General features: G+C 39.4%; 2 protein-coding genes across 4 annotated transcripts in view; both read right to left on the reverse strand.

The window, feature by feature from the left end:
* The window catches only part of IL17REL (interleukin 17 receptor E like), a 75,294-nt gene extending 56,545 nt beyond the window's left edge, over positions 1 to 18,749 (reverse strand). For 2 of the 3 annotated variants that reach the window (XM_073000604.2, XM_073000603.2), the window contains exon 1: positions 10,956 to 18,749. In XM_073000604.2, the coding sequence (XP_072856705.2) occupies positions 10,956 to 11,051 (96 nt within the window). In that variant the 5' untranslated portion in view covers positions 11,052 to 18,749. Of the gene's footprint in view, positions 1 to 9,637; positions 10,782 to 10,955 lie in introns of those variants that run through there. The other variant, XM_073000605.2, reaches the window with a different exon arrangement.
* TTLL8 (tubulin tyrosine ligase like 8) overlaps positions 16,574 to 26,336 on the reverse strand; it is a 31,743-nt gene continuing 21,980 nt past the window's right edge. Inside the window, exons 11-14 of the mRNA XM_020812852.3 lie at positions 25,441 to 25,687; positions 23,518 to 23,953; positions 22,246 to 22,717; positions 16,574 to 17,934 (exon numbers count right to left, since the gene is read on the reverse strand). Of these exons, the coding sequence (XP_020668511.3) occupies positions 17,732 to 17,934; positions 22,246 to 22,717; positions 23,518 to 23,953; positions 25,441 to 25,687 (1,358 nt within the window). The 3' untranslated portion in view covers positions 16,574 to 17,731. The remainder of the gene's footprint in view (positions 17,935 to 22,245; positions 22,718 to 23,517; positions 23,954 to 25,440; positions 25,688 to 26,336) is intronic.

The following is a 26,336-nucleotide window of genomic DNA, read 5'->3' on the forward strand; positions in this document are numbered from 1 at the left end:
ATTTACTTAATTTACAATTTGATGAAGGTTAATGAAGCTCTTCCCATTGGCAAAAGTTCATTTTTAAGATGAAGAAATGAGTAATAGAGTACGAAAATATGTTCTTAAGACAATTCCTTTAAATCGCATCACCTACAGGCACTTCCATAGAACTGCAATAACAAGGCTTCTCCAATCTACCTGTGCAGCCACTGAAATAGAAAAGAGCCAAAGCCCCCATTCAACTACACAGTGAGTGAATGTGAGCAAATTTTCTTTCCTTTGCCTCACAACTTAGTTTGTTAAACTTTACTGAAGAATTATCATACAATATATTCGCAAAGGCTTTCGCGGCCGGGATCTAATGGTTGTTGTGGGTTTTTCAGGCTCTTTGGCCGTGTTCTGAAGGTTGTTCTTCCTAACGTTTCGCCAGTCTCTGTGGCCGGCATCTTCAGAGTCCAGAGCACAGAGTGCTGTCCTCTGAAGATGCTAGCCACAGAGACTGGCGAAATGTTAGGAAGAACAACCTTCAGAACACAACCAAAGAGCCCGAAAAACCCACAACAACCAATTATCATACAGGTAGGACTGAATATATGTGACTGTGGACAGATTATCATTATAAGGGCTTTGAGTGGATGAGTCCCACAATTAAGGTACTACGTATGTTGCCCTCTCCCCAGGTCATAGCTGGTTACTTTTATTCCCGTTTATAAGAATGTTTCTTAAAAGTACAGGGTAGATTGGTTGTAAGATCTGTATGCCCTTTGTATGGATACAGATTATGTCAAGGAGGCTTCAAAACATCTCTAATTCCTGGGGGAAAATATTCTTATTTAGAATTATTCATATTTAGTCTATTTTTTAAAAAAGCAGGACAGTGCTTGCATGACAATATTCCGTGAAGTAGAAGTACCAAAAATAGCTTTTCTGTCTGCTTCCTAAAAATACATTGAGCCACAACATTTAAAATCAGAATATTTCATAAAGCAAAAAAGAGCGAAAGAATAGTAATCCTCAAACAGCACAGATGAAAGGGTAAATAACCAACTGTTCACACACTAAAGATAGTCTTCAGTATTTGAATTCCATGAGTATTAGTAAGCAGCAAGTAGCTAAAATCTTAGATTTCTTCTGAAGAATTCCAACAGTATTATGAAAAAACTGCTCCAGTCAGATCAAAGGAACAAAGACTTGCTTTGTGTGTGAGGACAAGTTGCCTAGGTTCACTTTTATATTGCTGTGTGAATGTTTATTCTCTTAAAAAAGAATCCAAGGCAGAAAGTGATAGGCCTTTGAGATATACCTGTGGTTTTGAATAGATTTTGTGATTGCAAGGCCAAAAATAAATCATGCCTGACATTGTTTAGAAAACAAGACTCTCTCCATTTCAAACACACATCACCTGACTTTGGCAGGTGATGAAATATGTCTACTCTGACTTCTTAACTTGCAGCAATTTGCTGTGGGAGGTTCTTCTGAAGGCATTAAGCTAGTGGAAATATACACTAGGATTCACGGCACTCTTTACAAAAAGTATAGCAAGGATGATTTGCATTAGTCTTTCGGCTAGCAATTTTGTTACCTGCTGATTGGGGTGCTCTAGGTATCAGACATATTGGAATTGGATTCGTCTTTCCTCTGCACCTTCCTCCTGGCAAGTAGCTTATGCTCTTGTTAGCAAAAATGTCCAAAGGTATAAACCAGGTTACGCTTAAGAGCTTTTCCACCTCTTGACTACAGCTATACTCTGCTTCTGACTTTTAAAAAGGCAGCAATCCTACATTATATTAGGTAAGCCCCACTATCAGGCTTTAAGGCAGGAATAAAAATTATATACCCCGCAACTATATGTAGCTGTCCAAGGCTTTTTCGGTAGCTTCCAGTGTAAAAAGGTACAGAAAAATGGATTCACCACATGAAAGAGCCTCGTCTTTTGAAACCCCATGTAAATCTCACAGTTTTGGTTGTTGGGGGCGGGATGGTCCTTGGAGGGTCCTGAGATCAGAAAAAATGGTTTCCAGATACCCACAGCTTGTTCACCTCTGCTCTAAGGCCTAATCATATATTCATTTTTAGAAAATATTTAGGGACTGATCTTAAGAACGTTAGAAACATTGGATCAGAGTTTGGGCTCCACAGGAGTATTTAGAGGTCCTTTTGAATTCTGTATTACAACGCTTTGAGGGTCATGGTGAGGACTGAGTTCATTCATGACCTGGACGTATCTGTTAACCCCCTCTTTATTAAGCCAAATTACAACTTATAGGAACCCAGACCTACACCCATATTACAGAAAATCATTGACTGTAGCAGTCCACAAACCAGGAAGAAGCTAAATGGAAAATGAAATAAACCATAACTTTCCCTTTATTCCCTATTTTGAAAACACACAAGGAAGTAATGAATAAATGCTTACAGTAATGAGTCCCTGAAGCATATAAAAATGGTGAAAGTGAAAGAGAGCTTTCATTCAAAAGAAGCGGTATTAAAATAAACAAGGTTATAGAGTTTACAGGCTCTACCTTCCTATTTCTGGAACAATATACAGTGACTCAAAGTGTGTCTGCTCAAGAGAGTCTTGTCAAGAGTCTCAGGTGCAGATTCAGCACCTTGTAGAGGTTGACATGAGACATGCTGTTACCCAGTTTCAACCAATGGACAAGAATGGATGAGAGCTGGCTGCTTCTCCTCCTCCATCCTCACTATCTCCACATAAAGAAGAACTGCTAACACTTCAAACTCCGTGAAGAGCCTCTGTCCACAGAGGATGATTCCTCTTTATAACTTTCCATATGTAGAAAATAAAATAGACAAAGTGGATTTGAATCACATGCTGATTTAAACTGGTTCACAGGGCACCTGAACAGGATTTAGCTCCACAAGCTGATGTAGCACACATGCTGCTCCCTCACACATAAGCCCTCATTAATTTGCACAGTGGGAGGGGTCTGAAGGAGTGACATGGTTTATGTTGAGCACAGGTTCACAATTTCTGTGAGCTTGGGCAGGAGGGGGGCTGCTTTTCCAGCCATTCAACTGCTTGAGGATTTGGGCTAAAGGGAAATGAAGATGATCAGTGGATTTTTTTTCTCCTGAAGTTTTATGTATTACATGTGTGTGTGTCTTTCTGTCTACACACAAACACACACACAACTGAAGATTAATTAAAGTTAATTAAAGACTCTTACAGGTGTAGGTCAGGATGCTATTCTATCATCAATGTTGCAGTAAGATATAACTGCCAGTCCAATTCCTGTTTGGGTGGAAAGATGTCCTAATTCATCTGAGATGGCAAAATGTGATGGGTTGGTCCTGGTATACCCCGATTCACTCCCAAAAAAGGAACATGGGCAATGTGGTAGAAAGAGAACTGATCTGCTAAAGCTCATTATAACTTGTAGAAGATACTGTGGAAATTGGGAATTAAAGGTGGGAGAAGGAAACCCAAAACTCAACTCCTCCAGAGAGATGTAAAAAGCATAGTGAGGCTCCTCTTGTAGGTTGAATTGCCTTGTGTTCAGAAGACAGTCCTCTGTTGAAAAGAGTCATCCATTTGAACTGTTGTCCAAATCAAATTTGAAGACTAAGGGTCAATTTATGTGCTCATGAGAGTGTGTGTTCCCGGATAAGAAATTCATTTTCCCTCCTACAACAGGATTTCTTCAGAGGTAAGCATGACAGCAAGACTTGCATATTGAGCCTATATTCACCTTCCAATGGCAAGCCATAACATAATGCAAGCTGAATAGAAGATATACTGTATTTTTCCATGTATAAGACACACACACACACCCTTTTCTGATCCAAAATTAAGAAATCTAAGTGGGCTTAGCAAGTGGAGTGGAAAGCACAAAGCCCTGCAGGATCATGCTAATTCCTGCTTTCCCTTCCACTTGTTTTTGTTCTCTCCTTAGCTTGCTCCTGTGTATAAGATAACCCTCAATTTTTAGTTTAAAGATTTTATACAAAAGTATAAAATCTTATACACTGAAAATACAGTATAGGGAGGAAAAGCATGTCCTATGACAAACATCTTTCACTGCTAGAGGAAGATCCTGTTTAAAAACCTGCTAAGTGTACCATCTCATCTGCCCCTATAAACCATAAGAAAGAAAATCAGGGGCCATGCAATTGCCCATCAACACTTAGTACCTGAAAAATAAATTGCACAAGCACAGAAATAAACATACTGTATTTCTATTTAAATAACAATAACTCTTTGTGAAATTGCATCTCTACATATAAATCATCATATTGCTATGCAAGCCCAAGTCTTCTTTCATTTTCTTTTTTTAAACTATTCCCATTTTCGGGTGATGTAACAACAGCTGAGGCTCCAGTACTTTGGCCATCTCATGAGAAGAGAAGACTCCTTGGAAAAGACCTTGATGTTAGGAAAGTGTGATGGCAAGAGAAGAAGGGGACAACAGAGGATGAGATGGCTGGACAATGTCTGCGAAGCAACCAACATGAAATTGACACAACTCTGGGAGGCAGTGGAAGACAGGAGGCCCTGGCGTGCTCTGGTCCATGGGGTCACGAAGAGTTGGACATGACTAAATGACTAAACGATGATGAACAGCCACCACCCTTCTAGCAAGTGCTTTTCATCCTTCCCCCTTGCCATATACAGTGTCTCACAGACCCTCTGCATCACAATGATGCAGCAGGCCCTTTCTAATTATAAAAAAAGGAATAAGATTTTCTTGGAAAGAGAACCAGTAAGCTACCAAATAATTAATTGTCTTGAGTAGCCAGATAAAAAGGTTGTGCCAGAAAGCTACTCTCTTTCCCCAAAAATAAGACCTAACCCGAAAATAAGCCCTAGTATGATTTTTCTGGATGCTCGTAATATAAGCCCTACCCCAAAAATAAGTCCTAGTTAAATGAAACCCCACCCTCCACCATTGTGCAACAACCAGAAGTTGACATGACTGTAAAATAAAACATCCCCTGAAAATCAGCCCTAAAGCGTTTTTTGGAGCAAAAAAATGAATATAAGACTCTGTCTTATTTTCTGGGAAACATGGTACATATATGATCACACAGCATCAGTAAAAAGAAGCAATCATAAAGATTTTAGAAATCTCCCCATGAATTTCTAGATAAGAGCAAATGCTGCTAGAAACATAAATAGAATAGTTTTCTTTCATTATCTCTGGTTGACAGCAAGAGAGAAATTAAGGTCAAACTAAACAATCTGTTTGAACACATTTAGAAGAGGTGTTTCAGCAAGTGGCAAAATATATCTGGCTTTCACAGCTTGTTAATGTTTTCAACTTTATGCTGTGCCTTGCATTTATGTTTTATGACTTGATCATCAGAAGGAAGAAAGGAATTTGCAAGTCTGATTGCTGAGGCACCTGCCTCTGAGGAAACCACACTGTGAAAACAAGAACATGCTAATCACAGGGAATACACATTCCTCTTCAGTTTGACCCTTAGAAATTTGTTGGTTTGGATTTTACTGTTGTTTCATTAATTTGCAAGACTTCTAACATTTCCAGAAACAGGTATAGGCTTATGCTTCAATTACAGAGTTACAAGTACTGTAATCATCTATTCTACAACTGCTTTAAGTGAATTGCTTGCTTGCTCACTCTCGCTCTCTCCTACACACACACACACACACACACACTTACAATAGGCTAGGAAAAGAGATATCACGAGGCTGTGGTCTTGAATGAGGAAGAATATACTGTAAAAGAAAACTACAGAAACATCAACACATGTACGTGAAAATCGGGAAATGAAATTCAAAAGTGTCTGGATGAACCTCAAGCCTATTTCCTCAACAATGTTCAAAGGAAACATCATGAATATACATACTTGTGCTGATTGAAATCACCTTGCTGATTCAAATAGGCTGGAAATATGTGGGCAAGTAAGGACAACTTCATGTAGTCATTAATGTTCCAGGATTAGTTGTGACTTACAGGCAAGTAAGGGACAAAGAAAGATTTTTTCCCTGTGAGTTGGAAAAGCAGTTGGTCATCAGCAACTGAAAAATATGTAGGATCCAAAGGGATTCTTTACTGTTATGTATCATGGTAGACTATCAATAAAAATGTGTCTTTTTCACCCTGTAATTCTGCACTGCTCATACCACAAGTTGTCAAGAATGACCAGACCATGATTTTGATCTTATTTTGGATACTCTGTAATGCAATAAAACCACAAGTGAGATTTCAAGAGTGGACTTTGGAAAGTTATTAACCACAAAATCCTTACATTATATCACATGTGAGAGTCAACTGAGAGAACCTAAGCAAGACCCACCATATCTAGAGGTAGATCCACCACATTTTCACCTCTGTCCCCTTGACCCTCACTCAGAATCCAAAGAGTCTACAGCCGAATAACCCAGAACTGCAAGAAGGAAAGTTTCTTTTGATATTTGTTCAGTAATCCAATACTCCTGTTTAAGAATGATTCACCTTCATTGCCTTTGTGAGCAGGTCCAAAAAAGGGGTCTGAATTTAAGGGGGAATTGAAAAATGTTCTGGGAGGAGAAGGAATAGAAGAATTGCAGAAACCATTAGAAGCTTCCTAAGGAGGTTTCTAGGGTGCAGAAGGAATGTAGCTAAAAGGAGGCACAAAATTGCAGCAAGCATCCTTCTGTCTTGAGAGACTATGGTAACATGCTCTGAATAGAGGTCTTGGAACAGTGTCTAGTGTGGCTGAGAAGGCCAATTCAAGAGTGACAGTCCCTTCCACACTGAGGACAAATACAATCTGTCCCCTATCCAGCTCCCTGATTTTGCTGGTTTCGGGACTGCATCTCTGCCTTGGCCTGCTGAACAAGTGCCTCTTCAAATTGGGAGAGGTCATGCTGCAGTGCCTGCCTCCAGGCTGAACGCTAACACAAAATTAAACACTTGGGAAAGAGAAAAGGACCAAAAAGACTACATGAAGGATTTCACTACCCTTGCATCCAAGCTCTCTAATGCTCAATATTTTAATGCATCTAAAATGGTTTAATGCATCTAGATAGTTGCATGTCTGTGTTTACTTTGTGAGCTATTTCTATGCAGGTAATCATCAGAATAAAAATCATGGTTTAAAAATATTTCTTCTTCCCTTCCTGTTACATTTTGTAAATAACTGTCTGACATCTTTAAACAGTCCTTTAAAAACTCAAGATTCAGAAGTTAAATGTCTTTCCATTGCTCAATTTCTCCGATAAACCTAGCCTTAAGCCTAGCACTGGGTCCAATTTTACAATGAATCAGCAGACTTGCTGACTGAGTCAATACTACATCACTTACAGGGTCTCGAACCTTTGAGCTATGTTCCCGAAGTGTTATATCTTAGTATATCTTTCCCCAGTTTGTTTGCATTATACAGGCTGCAACACACACAGGTTCCTAAGGTGAATGGTATCAAAGGTGAAGGTGAATCTCATCATGATTCATTGCTGCTTTTGAATAAACTTTCCTGTGGCAGGGAAATCCCAAAATAAAGCATTACTGTTGTTTCCTCTTCTGTACATCTCTGTAAGCACTTCACTGAAAGAAAAAAGAACTCAGTGTGTGCACATTTATCATGTTTTTTTTAATGTGTCAGAAATATTATCTCCCATGCTAGAAATTGGAAAAGTGCCTGTTCTTCATGAGTTATAAGTTAAACAGGAGAGTTGTGAAATAAGTAGCACAAGGATACAAGTAAAATCAGGGAATTCCCCGGCCAGTTTCATTTATAAAACACTCTGTTAGCACAGCTGATTAACAGGGCAATCCTCTGAGAGCAGCTCCTACGGTCAGTGGAGTACAAGTAAGTAAACAAGTAAACGTGCTTCACGTTGTAGATTGCCTGGCGAAGTGACATTCAGGATTGACCCGCTTTGTTAACCCATAACATCTTTAAAAGATGCCGCATGGATTACTTCCAGAAATGAAGCCTCTGCCTAGCCAAAAGGAGGAAACAATCTACAAATTGAGAAAAAGAAAGAAATCGTATAACCCAGTCTGGACATTTTTGTGTCATACACCTCTTTGCGGTTCCAGAATTTCATAGGTCTTCTAGAGGAAGTGTACAGCCAAACTGGTGTTGGACAAACACATAATAAGTTCAGAAGATTGAAATAATGGTGAATCAGGGAAGGGTTATCTTGGCTTGATGAGCGAATTAACCATGTTCACATACAGTGGTGCCTCGCACAACGAGCGCCCCATAGAGCGATGAATTCACTCTACGAGGACGTTTTCGCAATCGCAAATGCGATCGCATACCGATGGCCCCTATGGCCGAAAATCGCAGAGCGAAGGTCGGTAAGCGGTTCGCTTACCGACCTTTGGTTTGCGACCCGCCAATCAGCTGTTCGGCGGCTACAAAATGGCCACCAGAAGCCGCAAAATGGCCGCATGCAGCGTTTTCGCACCCTCGTTAAGCGAGGGGAGGGCGCGAAAATTGCTGCCGGCCATAAAGGAATATCGCTGAACGGTGAGTAAAGGAGCCTTTTGGAAGGCATTAAACACTGTTTAATGCATTCCAATGGGCTTTTCTGTCCCGCTCAGTGATGTTTTCACACAGCGAGGGTTAATCGAGGCACCACTGTATATCTTATTGATGGAGGCTATAAACCATAGAAAATTATCCCCTCACACTTTACAGCCAAAATTAAAGCATTTCGGTATTTGAAAAATGTATCTAAAGTTCACAGAATTCCAGAGACACTGTCATTCACCTCAGTTCCCTTCATGCATGAAGCACATGAAGGGGGTTCCACATGTTCACCACAGAGCGGGGCCACATTTCTGTGGCCAATATGTGGTACCCCTGCTACCACTACTGAACTCACCTCATGGGCCTAGTGCTGCCATGGAACACCTGATCTGCTTGTAGACGAACAACAGAATACTGCTGCATGAAAGACTAAACATTTATTGTGACATGGTGATTTACAGGGTAGAGCACACTGTTGTGAAGCAAATGCTGCCCGTTCTTCAACAGTACACTTTCAGAAGAGATAGGTATTTTGCGCATGCTCAGAAGTGCTCTGTATTTAGCATTAGGATTTTCGAATACAAGTGATGCGCTTGCTAACTGTTGCAATGACAAAAAAAAGTTCATACACAACATAGAACTTCTGTTCATTAAGATACATGTGCATATCAATCCAATATGTGTCCATGTGTTCCCTTTTGCCTTTAGTATGAACAACAACAACAACAAAATCCAAAGAAATTGTCTCAAATTGTCTGAATGCATCACTTAATCAGCCTTCACAGATTAACCACCATAGCAATTTCAACATATTGCCCAATGTCAGCTCAGGGGTTTCCCATGCTGGTAGTTCACACAACTGGATTTTTAAAAAATGCATCAAGTGATGCTGAGATATTCCATGGAAGACATGGATGTCTGAATCAGCTTCCCTCTCCACTCAGTTTCCCCTCACAAAGCCATGACTCAGTCATTTTCATCCCCCAAAGGAAAATATAACTCGGGAAGTGGGGGAGGGGGGTTCAGCCAACCAGACTGAGGAGGCCCACAGGCCAGGAGTTCCCCATTGCTGCCTTAAATCATTCTTTTAAAATGTGGTCTGTTAATCAACGAGGCAAATCAATTCCTATTAAAAGTTTTCAAAAAGGAACATAATTCAAAATGTTCACACTGACATATGTAAATGGAGTAAAACAAATATTGCATCTACCTCAATGTTGCCTGCTCAGACTGGCAGCTACGCAGCAGGGTTTCAGACCGGAAGGGATCTTCCTCAACTTTTCCAGAAACATCAGAGATCCATTTAAAAACCTTTAGCAGGCAAAGCATGAGCCTTATCACTTAGGCATGGTTGCTTCCTCACGTGTAACCACCAGTACATGCTGAGTGTTAGTCATTAAGGAAAAAACAGCAAACTACTGGAGTGTTTTCAGGATGGAGGGGAGTGAACAGGCTCTAATGCTGGGAAAGAATGGCTGGCTGGCAGAGATGTGACTACTGATTTTGGTACCAATTTCGGTACTGACAATAACTGAGGCACGGACCTGAATCCTGCTCTAAGAAAAAAGAGGATGAGAAATATGGTGTCCTTCAAGAGAGAGAGAAAAGTGTCAGAGTGTGTGTGCGTGTGTGTGTGTGTGTGTGTGTTGGCACCCTCTAAATGTTGGTGTCATGGAGCAAAGCCACAATTGCTTTCACCTGAAAATTTTATTTTCATCACTCTTCATCACACTGCTGGAATCCTATTCTAATTCAGAACATATTCAAGCCTGCCCCCAGGCGGAGATACTTAAAAAGCCAAATCTTGTACTTTTGATTTATTGTTGACATGATAATGACCCATGCAGTAGGAGTTTCTTACTAAGTATGTTTTCAAAACGTCCCCCAAACTACAGCAGGAAGAGCAAACAAAACTAAGAAGTGCTTCTGAGTCTCTGTATGTTGAATTACGTTTGAAATTATCTCACTATCCAATCATTATCAAAATATTTCTTAAGGTACCTTTATCAGTTGAGAGATGTTGTCAATCAATAAATCTATGAATATTTAATATCATGATAGTAAATGAGGAAATTAACACTTTCTGTGCTCTTCGATACAAATAAATCCCAAATTTTCATTAGATAGTGTAATCAGGATCTACCTTTTGCATATTATCACCATAAGAAAGATATGCTCTTTTTCCTAACATAACCAGCTTTAAATCCTTCTCTGATCTTTTTCTTTCTTTTAAATATATCTGAAAAACTGTGCTAACAGGAGGTTAAAACCAAATACAGTCCCAATGAACTTACTAACCTATGATGCAACAAAAGGATGAGGCTACTAATTCTTTGCCAAATAATCAGTAAACATAAAAAGTATAAAAATTATCTCCATTGAGAATGATCTTAACATTCTTGTATTTCATTACAATACACAACTTAGGAACAAACTGCACTTGTAAAAGGTTATTCATAAGCAAACCAGGTGCATCTAGCTATTTATATTATTTCATGCAGCACATAATAAATGAAATTATAACATACCTGTGTACATGTGATGCCACATTCTTCAATCCGGGGAATGAGGTCATAACCATAAGTTCCCCAAAACATTACAAAAATCTGTATTTTAAACATCATCTTTAGTTTTTAAAATTTTTTCCTTTTAAAAATAAGTTGCTGCCCTTTTCTATTTTTTAACTATATTGTTATGAGTTCAAAATAAATCACTTTTAGATTTCCTTTGTAGAAACAACTTTTTCTACCTGACAAGTCATCCCTTTGTGCCCAAACATTTAAACCCTTTCTATGACTTAGTTCCACCCCCAGCACCTCTGAAATCAGCTCCACCTCTACTAGCTAGAAAAGAAAAGTCAAGAATGATTTTGAATGTTTTGTTTGCGTGCTTCAGAGCATATGAGTCACAATTAGAAGGTTGTTACTGGAAACTTAGCACTGGATCTGCTCTTTTCTGGATTTAATATCTTCAGCTTTGACTCAAATGTGTTTCATTAGAGCACGTTTGGTTGTCAGTTGATTGGAGACTCACTCTGTAAATATCTTCTTCCTGATAAATCTTAAAATCATTACCTTCAGTTGATCATTATGCATGCAGACATGTGGTTGGACAAGTCTGTTTGTAACAAGAAACAGATTTCTGACCTACCTACCATTCTTGCTTCTGTGCATTTTAATTATTTCCATGTGAAGAATATTGGTACTGTAATTAATGCTATTCCAAGGTGCAGATAACAGAGATTTTGTTCACTTACTATTGTGCACTTACTATTGTGCAAAGATGCTTATTTCTCCCCTTTCCCCCATGAAATCCTGTTTTGCTTTACTGCCAGTACTCTCACTGAAACCCTCCCTTTTCTCCAAGGAACTTAAGGCAATGTTAATGGATGCTCACCCCCAACTATTTATTTGTATATTATCCATAATCCTCTGGGGTAAGTTCACCTAAAGTCACTTAATGACCATTTTGGGTGATTGGAGGTTTTGAACCTGGGGTTCGCTGGTCTGAAGGTGGAGGGGCAAAGGTTTGCAGATGCCAACACTGAAATAAAAATAGAACTACAGGGTTCATTCTGTGTGTGCATCTCCTTTTTTACTGACATTACTAATATTGGACTTTGGGCTGGTTCTGTGACTGGGAAGTCCTTGGCATGGGGCCCTCCAGCAACCATCATACAAACAGCCCTTCTCCTTTCTTTCTTCTGTATGTTTCTGCCCAGAAGCAGGGGGTGGAGCTACAAATGGAGGAAGAGGAAGTGCCGCTGTTAAGCAAGGGGGCGGGGTACTGGCAACTGACGGCTACTAATGTAATCACCCACAAAGACCTACAATGATACTACAGTGGTGCCTCGACTTACAAATGTCCTGACATATGACCATTTTGAGTTACAACCAGCTCCGCCCACAACATTTTGCTTCGACTTGTGGCCGGAGCTTCGAGTTACAACCAGAAAAAGGCAGGAGGAAATGGCAGGAAATTCAAATAGCTAATCATTGGTGGCAAAGAGGCTGCTTCTTTGTAGCTCTTTCGCCCCAGCAGTGCTAAACAGGAGCAATAGCTTAGTAGTAGAACACATTCTTTGCATTCAATATGTCCCAGGTTTAATCCTTTGGATCTCCAACAGGAAAATATTTTAGGCTGCACCACTAAGAAACTACCCCTGCCCAGGGTTCTGAAGGACTGCTGCCTTTCTGAGGAGACAATGCTGAGTTAGACTGAACAGTGCTTCAAAATGCTAATAATCCAAATTATCAAGCATTTACAACTCCTGTGAAGTAGATTATCAATAGTTCAATCTCTCAGATAAGGAACATTTGCACTTTGCCTGACATAATAATAATGTAGATAAAAATGAGATAAATGGAACAAAGGTTTGACCCGGCATACGGGAATTTGTTATATTCCTCAATGAGTGAGACTTCTGAAGGAACAAGTTCTAAGATCAATCAATTTGTCTGTCATCCTCATCACAGAAGTAAATCTCTAAAATCAGCACTACTTTGTTCTGAGTAAATATATTTATAATTGACATGTAAACTTGGAAAGTAACAGCTGGGAAATACAAAGAGTGTTGTGCTGAATTATTGAATCTGGTTTGGAATATCATGTTAATTTATGAGCACTGAATTTCAAGCAGGAAAAGTCATCAAGCTGAAGTGATTCAGATGAGATCTACGTGATAGCTAGAAATCCTAGAAGACAGAAAGGCTAAAGTAATGGGGTAAATATGTTGACAACAATATTCCTTTCAGTCCTAGACAGAAAGAAGGCAGTTTAAGGGATTATGGTTGGTATTGCAAGTCTTATACATCTAACTCAAAATAGATACAGATTGCTCTGTATAGTTTACTGTGAGATACTTCAGTTTTATAACAGAATTGTGACATCAAATGCTCTCTGCATATTAAGCAACTTCCTCAGGAACATTCGTATACATTATGACACATTCTCATGTATTCATTTTTAACCACTTGCATGTACCACATTTTTCGCTCCATAAGACACATTTGACTATAAGATGTACCTTGCATTTGAAGCGCCATCGGGGGTGAAGGGGTGTACGTGTGGAGGGGCAGGGGGGAAGTCAGGCGGCGGCGTGATTTCCTGTCCTTTTCTGGCACTCTAAACACCTTTTCTTCCCCCGGATCACTTTCCTCCCATACGTCTTTCCTTAACACCACTCTTTCCGTTTCTTTCAACTATCCCCCCTCCTCTCTCATGAGAATGATGATGCCGCTGTGGGACCAGGGCTCCAGCAGCGAAGCACGCCTTTGCCCTGCTTCCCCGGATGGCATGTGAGACCATGAGGCTGTCTCGTGAGAGCAGCTTGAGAGGAGGGCTGAATCAGAGGGCATATAAGGTCACTCTCCCCTCCTGAATTCCTCCTTCATAGGGAAAGCATCACTATTCAGTTGGCCATTGGGACACCACGTGGAACCGACCTTGCGGCTGCCTTGGAAAAGGCAAGGGGGACGGAGCTTTGAGGACTCAGGTGGATGGTTTTGGCAGCTGTTTTTCTGGCACTGTAAACACCTTTTCTTCCCCCGGATCAATTTCCTCCCATACGTCTTTCCTTAACACCACTCTTTCCATTTCTTTCAACTGTCCTCCCTCCTCTTTCATGAGAAAAACATTTATCCCCTCTTCTCCCCCTCTTGTGACTCCTTCCTCTCTTCTCCTACTCCCCCTCCTCTGTCCATTCCTCTGTCTCATGCTGCTCCATCTCTTCTTCTTCTTCTTCTGTCACTTTAAACTTTTTTTACAGTATTTGCTCCATAAGACGCACACACTTTCCCCCGCACACACTTTTTTGGGGGGGAAGTGCATCTTATGGAGCGAAAAATACGGTAAATTTCTTGAAAAATCACAAAACTCTGAAAGATGGCCTAGAAGAATCACACACATAGATAAGACACAATCCAGCTTGGTTTTAAAACATTTGAAATACAGACATACAATTGTTGTTTTAAATAAGGTTTGGACTTTTTATTATTATTTAATTGACATATACAACAAAGTTGGTTCAGGCAAATTTACTACAAGCAGCTATTAAAAATATTACAAAAGAGATGGAGTAAATTATCCAGTTTCAAGCCTTAAATTCTCCTTTTTCTAGGAAAGAGTACTTGCTGTTTACAAAAAGTAGTAAGGTAGCAGCATTTCCCCAGAGACATACTGCTGTATCTTGTTCCACTTGCCACCGTTGGTCTACTCAGGAAATTACAACCTCATACTGACTAACAGCAATCCCAAAAGAATTTATGAATTGCCATCTGATGTCCTCTGTGTAATGATGTGGGACTTTCAGGAACTGATGTCTGCATTAGGTCACAAAATGTATTTATTTGGTTTGTGGGGAATATCAAGGAAAAATGAGTTCATTGCCCTACCGTTACCTTTGGTACACTGTAAGATACATGATAAGAAGAAAATTCTGTAAAAACAATCATTTTGGAAAAGCCAGTCCCAGTTTCTTAGTTTCAATACAAAATTCTCAATCACATGAAAGTCTGTCATCTACCTATTCTACTTAAGATCCTCTTCTAACTCCTCTTCCTATTTCAGGCATGGCATTCAGGAAACAGTTAAACAAGAAGTCTAATAAACATGGTTACCAATGAGTGAGACAGGTTTAATATACCACCAAACACAGAGGTACTAATACCTTCCTGACCCAAGACTCTGATTCAACAAACAAAGCAGATTGTATAAGGCAGATTTACATCCTCCTTCAGTCTGTGTGAAACAGGCAGTCATGTATTTTGTCTCCCACAAATTTTAAATCTGAAACTGGTTCAGGTTTTTAGAAATCAGTTTATCACATGGTTTTGTGTTGGTGTGTGCATCCTCAGGGAACAATTTTTAGTCTAGTTTTAAGCTATGTGGTATATGTTCCAGTTTTCCCAGTTTTTCCTCATTATCAGGAACAATCTTCTCCTCCACCATACCTTGTGCTTTTCTTGAGGCAGAGCTCACCAACTTTTATTCAGCAAAACCAGCATCAGCAGCCTACAAAACAGCCCATAACTACTTTAAGAGTCATTATCTTTGTCCTTTAAGAATCATCATGTCTGGTTTAAATAATGTTTTTTTTTAAAAAATAATACAAGTGCTATAGCGCTAAAACAATGCAATGCTAAAATAGATTCAGAGGAGAAAAGAAAGAGTCCAGGTTGCAAGATACCCTGCAGCCCAAAATTCATTGTGCTCAGCATCCAGAACTCAGCAAACCCCGCAGACTCCCCCACAGATACTATTTACTCCACAACAGACAAACATGTCAAAATGAGTTTTAAGGGAAAAAAAACTTCCAGAATTGATTTTAAATAAACAACCTCCATATGAATATTTTTAAAAACCCATGCCCTGCCCAGAATAATGTGTGTTTAACTGTACATTGTGTAGTTGAAGATTTTTAATTCAATTTCAAGTGTGCCAAACCCAATGCAAAAACAGGAGTATTACAATGTGCAGTCCAGCCCTTAGAAATTAAGTTAAGGCTCAAGAGAAGAAAAATTTCTTCTTAGAGTGAAAGATAATTAGCTTCCACAATTTCACCACAACTAGAACTCTGTCACCATTTGGACAAACATGACAATATGATATTAAGATAAAATAGAGGTAGCTAGCTAGGTGTCCTCCTGGAATATTAAATATACACACTCACGTTCTTCTGCACTGTTTCTTCTGCTTTCCATCAATCAGACTTGGGCAAAATGTAGCTTATGGGCCGTCAGCTGTTCCTCAAGCCATTTTTCTGGCCCCACAATCCCACCAAGTTCCCATCAATTCTTAAAACAATGAAAACTGGGTTTTTAAAAATCTAATCCGGCATCCAGGAATTGAATTTTTTGCATGAAATATTCTGGGGGCCGGTTCAGACCACCACACCCAAGTTTAAAAGTGGAAGACAAGGTCCAGGCCCTACCGGTTTAATTGTTTGCATTTTTAAAAAATCTGAGTTTTGGGGGCCTTCTACAGCCCATAACTGGTATTGCAGACAACATTTATCCCTCAAGGCTGCAGTGGTTTAAGTATCTGGCTGCTGAGCCAAAGGTTGGGAGTTCGATTCCTCATTGTGTCTCCTTGACAGGGGTTGGGTTTGATGATCCACAGGGTCCCTTCCAGCTCCGTAGTTCTAAGGTTTATTTTTATTACATCTTAGAGTTGCCCGTCCCATCACAGAGTAATATTTTCAGTTTTGACTTCACTTCCTCCCAAACATCTCCTCCTCTCTTTTGCAAAGCCTAGAATAATTAGCACTTGCAGTAACACATCAGCATTCAGTCAGTTAATTAATTTGATATTGTCAAAGCATTAAGAAAAAAATGTTGATCTTGATTCACTATTTTAATTGTTATGACCGCATAGGTTTGATTTTAAAGAAAAATCAATAAAAATGACTAGTCAAAATGGTCAATGCTGTCAAATTATACCCCAAATTAGTAATCACATTAATATGAAACATTAATCTTTTTTTAAATTAACATTTCTGGCATTTAACAATTAAAATTATGAATGTTAAACATCAACACTTTAATGAACTGGTGTAAAATAACTTGTAACTTATTATTTCCATGCTCTGTTCTATTATTAAGCATGCTAACAGCAAAACTTTAAGTGCTAAGGTAAAGGTTCCCCTTGACATTTAGTCCAGTCATGTCTGACTCTAGGGCGCGGTGCTCATCCCCACTACCAAGCGATAGAGCCAGTGTTTGTCCGTAGACAGTTTCCGTGGCCAGCGTTACTAGACATGGAATGCCGTTACCTTCCCACCAACGTGGTACCTATTTATCTACTCACATTTTTACATGCTTTCAAACTGCTAGGTTGGCAGGAGCTGGACTAAATCTCAAGGGGAACCTTTACCTTAGCACTTAAAAGTTTTACTTTTAGCATCCTTAATAATAGAACAGAGCTGGGACAAGCAACTGGAGCTCATTGTGTTGCGTGGATTTGATCTTATGACTGCTGATCTTCTGACCTTGCAGCACAGAGGCTTTTGCAGTTTAACCCACAGCGCCACCACATCCCTCTGCAGTGCCATCACGTCCCTAGGTTTTTTGCAAGGAAATCAGGTTCAGGTTAAGTGCTAGGTTTGTCTAAATACCATCTTTTCCATTGCATTTGCAGATTCCTGCCACACAACTGGCTAGAGCAATCTATTAATAAACTGGGTATTTCAGCTTTTCTTGGATTTTATATCTATACATATATATGTACAAGGAAGGTTCTTGATCTCTGTCTTATCTTTAGGGAGTTAGATTTAAAAAAACACTTTCTCGTGGTACTTTGAAAAGAGTCAGAAGTATTTTGGACGCCCATAACATGGGACAGCAAGCCTGTTTTTCCCCATCTTTTCAGGAGGAGAACATGAGGTCATTGGTAAGTACGACCCTCCTTGTAATACAGTTGCACAAAAAGAGCTGCAGTGTTTACAAGCTTTTGCTGGCTGGAAACCATCTCCACAAATTAGGCAAGGAGTCTTCTGTTTTTCCTGCAGACCTTCAAACAAAACACAGAGTAGACGTTAATGCCCCTCAACACTGACGTTCTACACAAAATTATTGAATAAAAACAGTCCTCAAGTTGTTCCACTCTGCATCTTCAGCCTTAAAGACTTATAAATGCAACCCCATCTGGGTCACCACCACTCAAATACTCTTTCTACTAATGGCCACTGTTACTATAATTATCACTTTTCCTACTTTTTCCATTTCAAATTCCTTGCAAATCCTTGACTAAAATCACCCACCAAGCACTTGTGTACTGGTTGTTGTGGGTTTTTCGGGCTCTTTGGCCGTGTTCTGAAGGTTGTTCTTCCTAACGTTTCGCCAGTCTCTGTGGCCGGCACAACAAGACACACTAATCGCCCATCTACAGAAAAAGACAAAAGCCCATCTCACAGCCATAAATACTCCACTCCCAAGCCAACTACACCAGAGCACAGAGTGCTGTCCTCTGAAGATGCCGTCCACAGAGACCGGTGAAATGTTAGGAAGAACAACCTTCAGAACACGGCCAAAGAGCCCGAAAAACCCACAACAACCATTAGTTCCTGGCAGTGAAAGCCTTCGCGAATACACTTGTGTACTAAAGGGGGAGGAAATCTGCAAAAGTGTATGCCACAAGGTGTGTTGTTGAGCCCTTTGTTGTTTTGCTGCCTCCAGCTAACCTGTTTCATCCCCTAGAAATAATGTACACTGGCCAGAATTGTGCTGGGTATGTGCACATGCAGAAGATGAATAATTTCAGATGTTGCTGCAGCTAATTACAGATAAATGGCAAGGTGCAGCTCACATGTTGGTCATGGGCCCAACATATGTCTGCCATGCACCCAGCACCTTGTCAATTAGCCTCAGCAAATTCTGCCAGAACTTTTGCATGCAAGTAAATATGTAACGCTATTTTAACAACTGTTCTTTACTATGATTCTACTAGTGTTGCCTAAAAACTAAAGAAACAATGTGTGTGCTAACCAGGCCTTTCCCATGGCATTTTGGTCTTTTAAACAAAAGAGATACAAAAACTCTGTTCCCATTATCTGACAGCTATAAAATCTCAACAAATTTTCAAACTTTTTAACCAGCTTCCTTTAAAATCACGGATAAACATCATGTATGAAAGTAGCACATACACTTGGTGAAACTCTTCATATTTGAGGCTTTTCTAAGGCTCAGAATATGCTAATTTGTCTTTCCCCACATTTTTGCTTAAATATTTTTGTGGACTTAAATGATATCATTTTCTTCTATTAACAGACATTGATCCAGTGAAAGCTGTTACGTTGTACATTTTTACAATAACAATGACTACTTTGCAGTCCTTTTTGTGGTAAAAGAACATTGGATCAGTTATCGCAACTAAACTACTCTACATGAAGTGTGAACACATAAAATGTAAGGCAGAGCCCCTGTATCTGTAATAGTAAGGAAGGGAAGGACATTTCAGCAGGTGAATATTGTCCTACAAGTTACTTCTGATTTTTTTCTCCACACAATTACTAATGATATGGGATCCCTATTTTCTACTTCATTGGGCCTTGTATCTTGCTTTTGCTGACTTTCAAAGTGCACCTTATCTAGCAGGGGGGAGAAAGGACGAGTGAACAGAAAGTTGTGCAACAGCAAAGACAGCTCCATGGGCACCTCCTAAAATATCCTTTTCTACTGCTATCAAACTGAAAAACGCTTGGTATATTTCTTATTTTTCCTCCATATTGCAAGTGCTTGTGTTGGGGATATAAATTAATCAAGGAAATCTTAGTTAATAGTATATGGTTTCATTAATCATTTGATCATTAAAATAAGCATAAAGTGGACATCAGTATGCACTTACTATGAAGGAAAATATTTAGTGGCTGTATCCATTGGTGGCTTTGTCGTAGCAAAAACAGGTTCTGTTGCATAATGCAGGTCACCCAGGTTTCAGCATTTCTCCTTACCTATTGCAGCTCTCCGGGCGATATCCCATACAACTCCAGTGTCTCCCAATCCTGACGAGCAACTTCTCGAGAGGCCGGATGGCTGTATGGGATAGGCAAGAGGAGCAAAGTTTGAGTGCCCTGCCTTATGCATGTAAAAGTGTTTTTCATCAGTGCAAAGCCCCAGAGGATGTGCCCTTTTTTTAAGATAACAATCTCACATCTTTTATAACATAGAAATTAACCCAAGTGAGAGATAGCAATATAAGATTGCAGTTTTTCTAAATATTTTTCTAAATGAATAGAAAATATTTAGAAAACCTAAAGTTAATATTTTTCTAAATGTTTTCCTAAACCAAAAAAAACACTACTGTTCAATTAATCACCAATATGTTTTTAACCATTAAAAATAATCTGGCCGATTAATCTGCTAAATGTGACAGTTCAGTGTTATCTATGTCTATTCAGAAGGAGGTCCCATTGTTGACAGTCTTCCTGCCAAGGAAATGCATACAAGTATGCATAAAAGCTTTAAAATATATTGGATCCAAACTTAGCAATGCTAAAACTAGTTGTAATTAAATTGTCAGGGCAGGTTAGTCAGCACAGATCAAATCAGATAAATTAGATCAACTCTTAAGTATGATGAGTCTGGAACCTACTCTGATGTTTCTGTTACACTGGGGTTTTCCAACTTCCTCATGATGGGGAGAAGGTCAAAATAATAAAAACTAACCAGCTGGTAGCAACAAGGACCAAGATAAAAGGCACATGCATTCATTTTAGAAAATGAGAGAAATCTCTGATACCTTGATGCTGGCTTTTTCTTCAGCATTGGCAGAACAAGTGATACTGGGAAATGTATATAGCAGAACCCACCCATACAAAATAACACACTGGTAGGTTGTACAATTCTGAACTACAGATTGGGTGTACAAATCTTGAACACTCTCTCCATCCTTGAAGTGGTATCTTTTTCATGGCCTCACCTCAGTATTCTTCTGCCTCACTGTGTTGCACTTGAGGATGAGGCCTGAGTAGCTATTAGTCAATGGATGGTATGGTACACAAAGACCTGAGAGAGAAACGAGGTGTCTGTGTCCTTTCACGTGCTTTACTCTAAAATTTCCATATCTCATTTTACTGGATTTGGTTTCTGGGAACTGACATCCAAACCACCTGCAGGACTAATTTCCCTCTCAAGTCTAAGGGAAATGAAGAACCGGGAGATAATCAGCATTAACATTCCTCAGTCCTTCCTTAATGAACTCCATTTCTATACTTCCGTGAGTTTTTCTAAGTAATAAATGAATTTGTCTGCAAAAAGGTTCTTGTGTTTTTTATGTGTGTATGACACTTAGTCAGAGCAGGACTGACATGAAGAAGTCTGTGATGGGATCTCTTCAAAGGGAAGAAGACGACGAGGAGGAGGAGGAAGAAGCCACAAGTGATTCTGCAATGAGGACAGGAAGGAGATTTTTGTTGTTGTTGCTAGTTTGAGTTTCTACACCAGTGGTTCTTAGCCTTGGGTTACTCAGGTGTTTTTGGACTTCAACTCCCAGAAGCCTTCACCACCAGCTGTGCTGGCTGGGGTTTCTGGGAGTTGCAGTTCAAAAACACCTGAGTAACCCAAGGTTAAGAACCACTGTTCTACACCATCCACGTTCAGTTGCTTGCCTCAGAAAGAAAACCATACTGGTATTCATATACAGGATTCCCTATATGTCCTGGTCACACACCCCTGAGCAATTAGCAGGTTATGCAGGGGAGAAATTTAAGGGAAATTAATTAGAAAGAAGAAACCGCCCTGTCTCTGCATAATTGCTCTCATTTGATTTCAGAGTGTGTGGTAACCTTTGACTTCTTTTTTAAAAGCTCAGGTTTCCAAATATCATGAACAATTCAGCTCTCACACTGGTTTAATTATCATTGTCCTCAGATTTTCTCTTGAGATACAAAATAACCCAAAGAGAGAATCTCAACAGGAAAAAAAAAATAAATTATCTCAGACAGGTAAAACGAATGTAAAACTATCACAAAACTAGTTACGTTTTGCATGTTTGCATACAATACATACTTTCAAGGATGACAATGTCCAGACTACCTCAGCCAATATGGTCATTGAGTGGGCAATTCTAAGTGAATATTCTAAGCTGTGGTTGTTAATAATGCTATATTATGGATTGTCTTGTATATATATTGTGGTAAAAGTATTTTTAAAAGATTTGTGTATTATGTGCCATGAAGTCGGAACCAATGTATCATGACCCTAATAGGGTTTCCACGTTAAGTGAGATATTTATCGAACCTGGATCTTCTGAGTCCTATTCCATCACTCTTTCCACTACACCACAATGGGTACTGTATATATTAAAAATAGATATTTCTTTTACCTGCATCTTTAGAGGGCTGAAGCAATGCCCAGTCTAATGCATTAGACTTTGGAAAGGCAGTGCCTGCTGGAGTTCCAGTTTGATGGTTTGGCTCTTTAATTGCTTTCATCTTTTTTTTGTCAGCTATGGGTGTTGCTTCACTGCCATCAACTATGCGAGGAAAGTCTATGGATTTCATAGGCTTTTTGTGGGCACTTTTTACTTTCAGGCTTTTCTCTTCCAGTTTCTTGAGGGTCTTTGGCAAGGTGCAAGGTATCCTATTTCCATGTCTTATTTGGGTGCTTTGCTTGTCCATGACAGGTGTCAGCGCATCTCCTTTGTTTTCTGCACTGGTCACAGGTTGCACGACATTCACCAGTGGTTCAAGGAAATTAAATTTAGTCAAGGGAACTATTTGCTTTTTCAGTCTCTTCACACTGATGCCCTCCACAAAAAGGTCTGCTGGATTAAATGGTGGCAGATCCAACATGGGCTACAAAGGCATGCAAAAAAAGAAAGAAAAGAAAAGAAAGGTTCTTTTTATAGTCATTTCTCTTACCAGAATGGACAGCAGACAAAGGTTTAGGACAATTGCCATAATTAAGTATTGGTTGTGAACCTTAACAGATTCCTATCCAGAGACAGTCTCGACTCTTTTCTAGACATCTGTTGAAGATCTAGGGTATTATTATTGTATTCTTTACTTAGTTCTAGAACACCTTTACAAAGTCCTAGACTTCATGACGGTTACACCAAGGACTGATGTGCTTGTAACAGCGTGTAATATTGTGGCTCAAACTGTGTGTTAATGAAACCATGTGCTCCTTTAAATCAACTCCTTTTTTCCTTCCATCATGGACTTTCCTCAGATTTGCAAATTAGATATGTGTTTACTTTCCAATGACCAATCACAAAACAAGGTGCAGTAAATGGATTTTACCACTTTTAGAAGCACTGTATTCTGAAAACATGGCAAACAACTCATCCAGTTCCATCTTATCTTAGACTGCTTTAAAGGGTTAGGCCTAATGTGCTAACATGCCAGGGTGCCGTGGCAATCCTCTGTGTAAGTTCACTGAAGCCTGCATTGGGGAGAGAGTCTTTCTGCCCCCCCCCCCTTTTGGCACTGAAGCCTTTTCAGGTGCCTACGCTATTGATATTTTAAGGCTTCAAAATGAGCTGCTAAATATAATCAAGCTGACTAATTAAGTAACTTAATGTCATCAAATTAAATTATTTCCGAGTAACATTCAGAAAATTAAATCATAATATAACAAATTAAATAACTCTAACCTGCCTCCAGAGAAGTTCAAAAGTTCCAGTGTCACAGTTTCTATCAAGCTTTCGGTCAACAACAACTTTTATTGTGTCTTCTTGAACCCGGGCGCACAAGTCTGCTGTGATTGGTGTAGAAGGATACATGGTTGGACTGCTATTGATCTCAATCAACCAAGGCTTAAAGTCGTTTCCAAGAATGAAATCTGCTCCATAGAGTTCAAAACTGCTCTTCCGTGGCTCAACCTGGTCCTGAGCCATCCTCATGGTATAAATTAAGATTTTTTTCATGGATGGATAGATCACATTGTGCCAAACATGACCGAGGCCTCTCTTTTGCAAATACTCTTGGAATTTAGTGCTGGTCCACATATTGTGATGTGGCAACTGAGAACTGCGGTCCGGCGCATTCTTGTAATTTTTCTGGATGGAATTATTGCAAAGGTGAATGGAACTGTGGATATGGTAGACAAGAATTGTAAAAGACTGCACAGAAATTGACAATGCTAATCATTTTTGAAGCAATATAAATAAAAGAAAAAGGAAGGAGTACTTAAAGTCATTTTTTTAAAAAATCAGGTATTATTAAAATTACTTACTTTCATATCACCACTCAGTTTTCCCTTCTGAAAACTAAACATGCCCAAAGTCCTCAATGATTTTCCACAGGACTTGGTTTCACCTTGGGTGCCTACTTCTGGACATGTTCCAGCTTGTCAATACCCATCTTAAACTGGGATGTCCAGAACTAGACATAGCACTACCTATTTAAAACTAGTATTTAGAGCAGACTAAAAACATGCTACTGGTTATCTGAGCAGTGGATATCCCACTATTACCATATTTATATTAACATAAAGGCAAGTTCTTACAACATTTCAGATGGGACCACTTTCTTAAGAGGCCTTCTCTCTTCACTTCACAGAAGAACAGAGGTGTATGTGTACACGCACATCTTCTGTACGCAAAATATCTTAGGCTACTGTTATTGGTCAAGAGGCATCACTTGAAACTATTTGAATGTAAGTTTATTGGTTAGATTCTTGAGTCATTCTTGGCTGAGGTTGTACTAAATGATGTCAAATTAAGAATCTGTGTTTGGATTTTGTCTCACTTGAGATGAGGACCAAGGATTTAAAACAATATTATGTGCATTCTTTTGACATTTTGATCAAATCTTAGTTCTTATTCAGTCACAAACAATTCTGTCTTCTCCTCTAAATTACTGTATTTTCCATGTATAAGACGCCCCCACATATAAGACGCCCCCCACTTTTCTAACCCAAAATCAAGAAATCTAAGTGGGGCTTAGCAAGTGTAGGGGGAAAGGGATCAAAGCTATCCCACGACTGCATGATCGTTTTGATCCCTTTCCCCCTTATACAGCCACGGGATTGCTTTGAGCGTTTCCCCCTCCTTTTGCTAAGCCCCATGGGAATTAATAAGCAGAGGGGAAAGCAAGGATTAAAGCCATCCTTCAGTGCTTTGATCCCTGCTGTCCTTTTGCTAAGGTTTAGCAAGTGGAGGGGAAAACAGGGATCAAAGCCCTGCAGGATCACTTTCATCCCTGCTTTCCCCTCCACTTGGTTTTTTCTCTCCTCAGCTTACTTCTGTGTATAAGATGACCCTCAATTTTTAGTCTAAAGATTTTAGACAACAGTATAGTCTTATACATGGAAAAATGGGGTGTTACAGAGCCTACCTTAACACCATACTCTAAAGCAAGAGCATATTTATATACTGGCATTGCACAGCTGTAATAGTTCAGTAGTGCCAGTATCATAAGGAACAAAACTGAGGTTGACTCATGACCATTTCTAATGAATACTTCGTACAGAAAATATTGTCCATACACATTTCTGCTTTTCTTGGTTACCTGAGTTATGTTCACTTGAGTTATGTTCTCACATAAAAAATGATACTATAGTATAGTGTGGTTACCTGTGTAGGTTGTCTAAGGAGAAACGCTGAGTGGAAAATCTCAAATAGCTTTCCTTGTAGAACCACAATGTTAGTGGGTTCCAGTCTGTCACAAGAAACCACTGCCTAATATCAAACTTTGTATCATAAATCAATAATGGGGTCTCAATATACTTTTGGACAACCCATTTATGGTCCTTTATAGGAAACTGATCTGTTGGTTCAACTAATTTCAATATTTCATCAAGTCGGTTCTTGCATACTATTTCTGGAAGAGAAAAAGGCATGATGATAAAACATTGACTAATATAGCAATGTTTGGAAATGTTCTAAAGTTAGAGGTATAATACATTAACTTTTCAGAGAAGTGATCAAGTTTCACAACTCCATAAAAAATAAGCAATTATTCACAAGCAGTATATTAATATATACTGCCCAGTTGCCTCATCTGACAGTTCCCACTAGCTAAACTAACTTGGAAGTAAGATAGGAAGAAGAGATTCCACTCAATGTCCAAACTTAAATCCAAGCTTCCCTTGAAAGCTTCCCTTACTGGCAATTAATGAAACAAACTTCAGACCGTGACAAAGCAAGAATTTGGTTTTGGATGAAATTAATGTGGCCACTTATCTCCCTGTAGGGAAGACTGTTGTTGTTCTACTTATGTGCTGTCGAGTAACCTTGTGGATTAGTGACCTCTGTCCTGTCCTCAACAGCCTCGCTCAGCTTTTGTAAACTCAAGCCTCTCACTTCCTTTAAATGAGTCCATTCATCTCATCTTCCTCTTTCCTGTTGCTTTCAACTTTTCCCAGCATTACTGTCTTTTCTCATGAGTCTTGTCTCCTCATTATGTGCCCAAACACTCTGTTTCATTGTTTTTGCCCCAGAGATAGTTCAGGTTTTAATCACTCTTGGAA

The sequence above is a fragment of the Pogona vitticeps genome, chromosome 5 (assembly GCF_051106095.1).
Source record: "Pogona vitticeps strain Pit_001003342236 chromosome 5, PviZW2.1, whole genome shotgun sequence".
Classification (NCBI taxonomy): domain Eukaryota; kingdom Metazoa; phylum Chordata; class Lepidosauria; order Squamata; family Agamidae; genus Pogona; species Pogona vitticeps.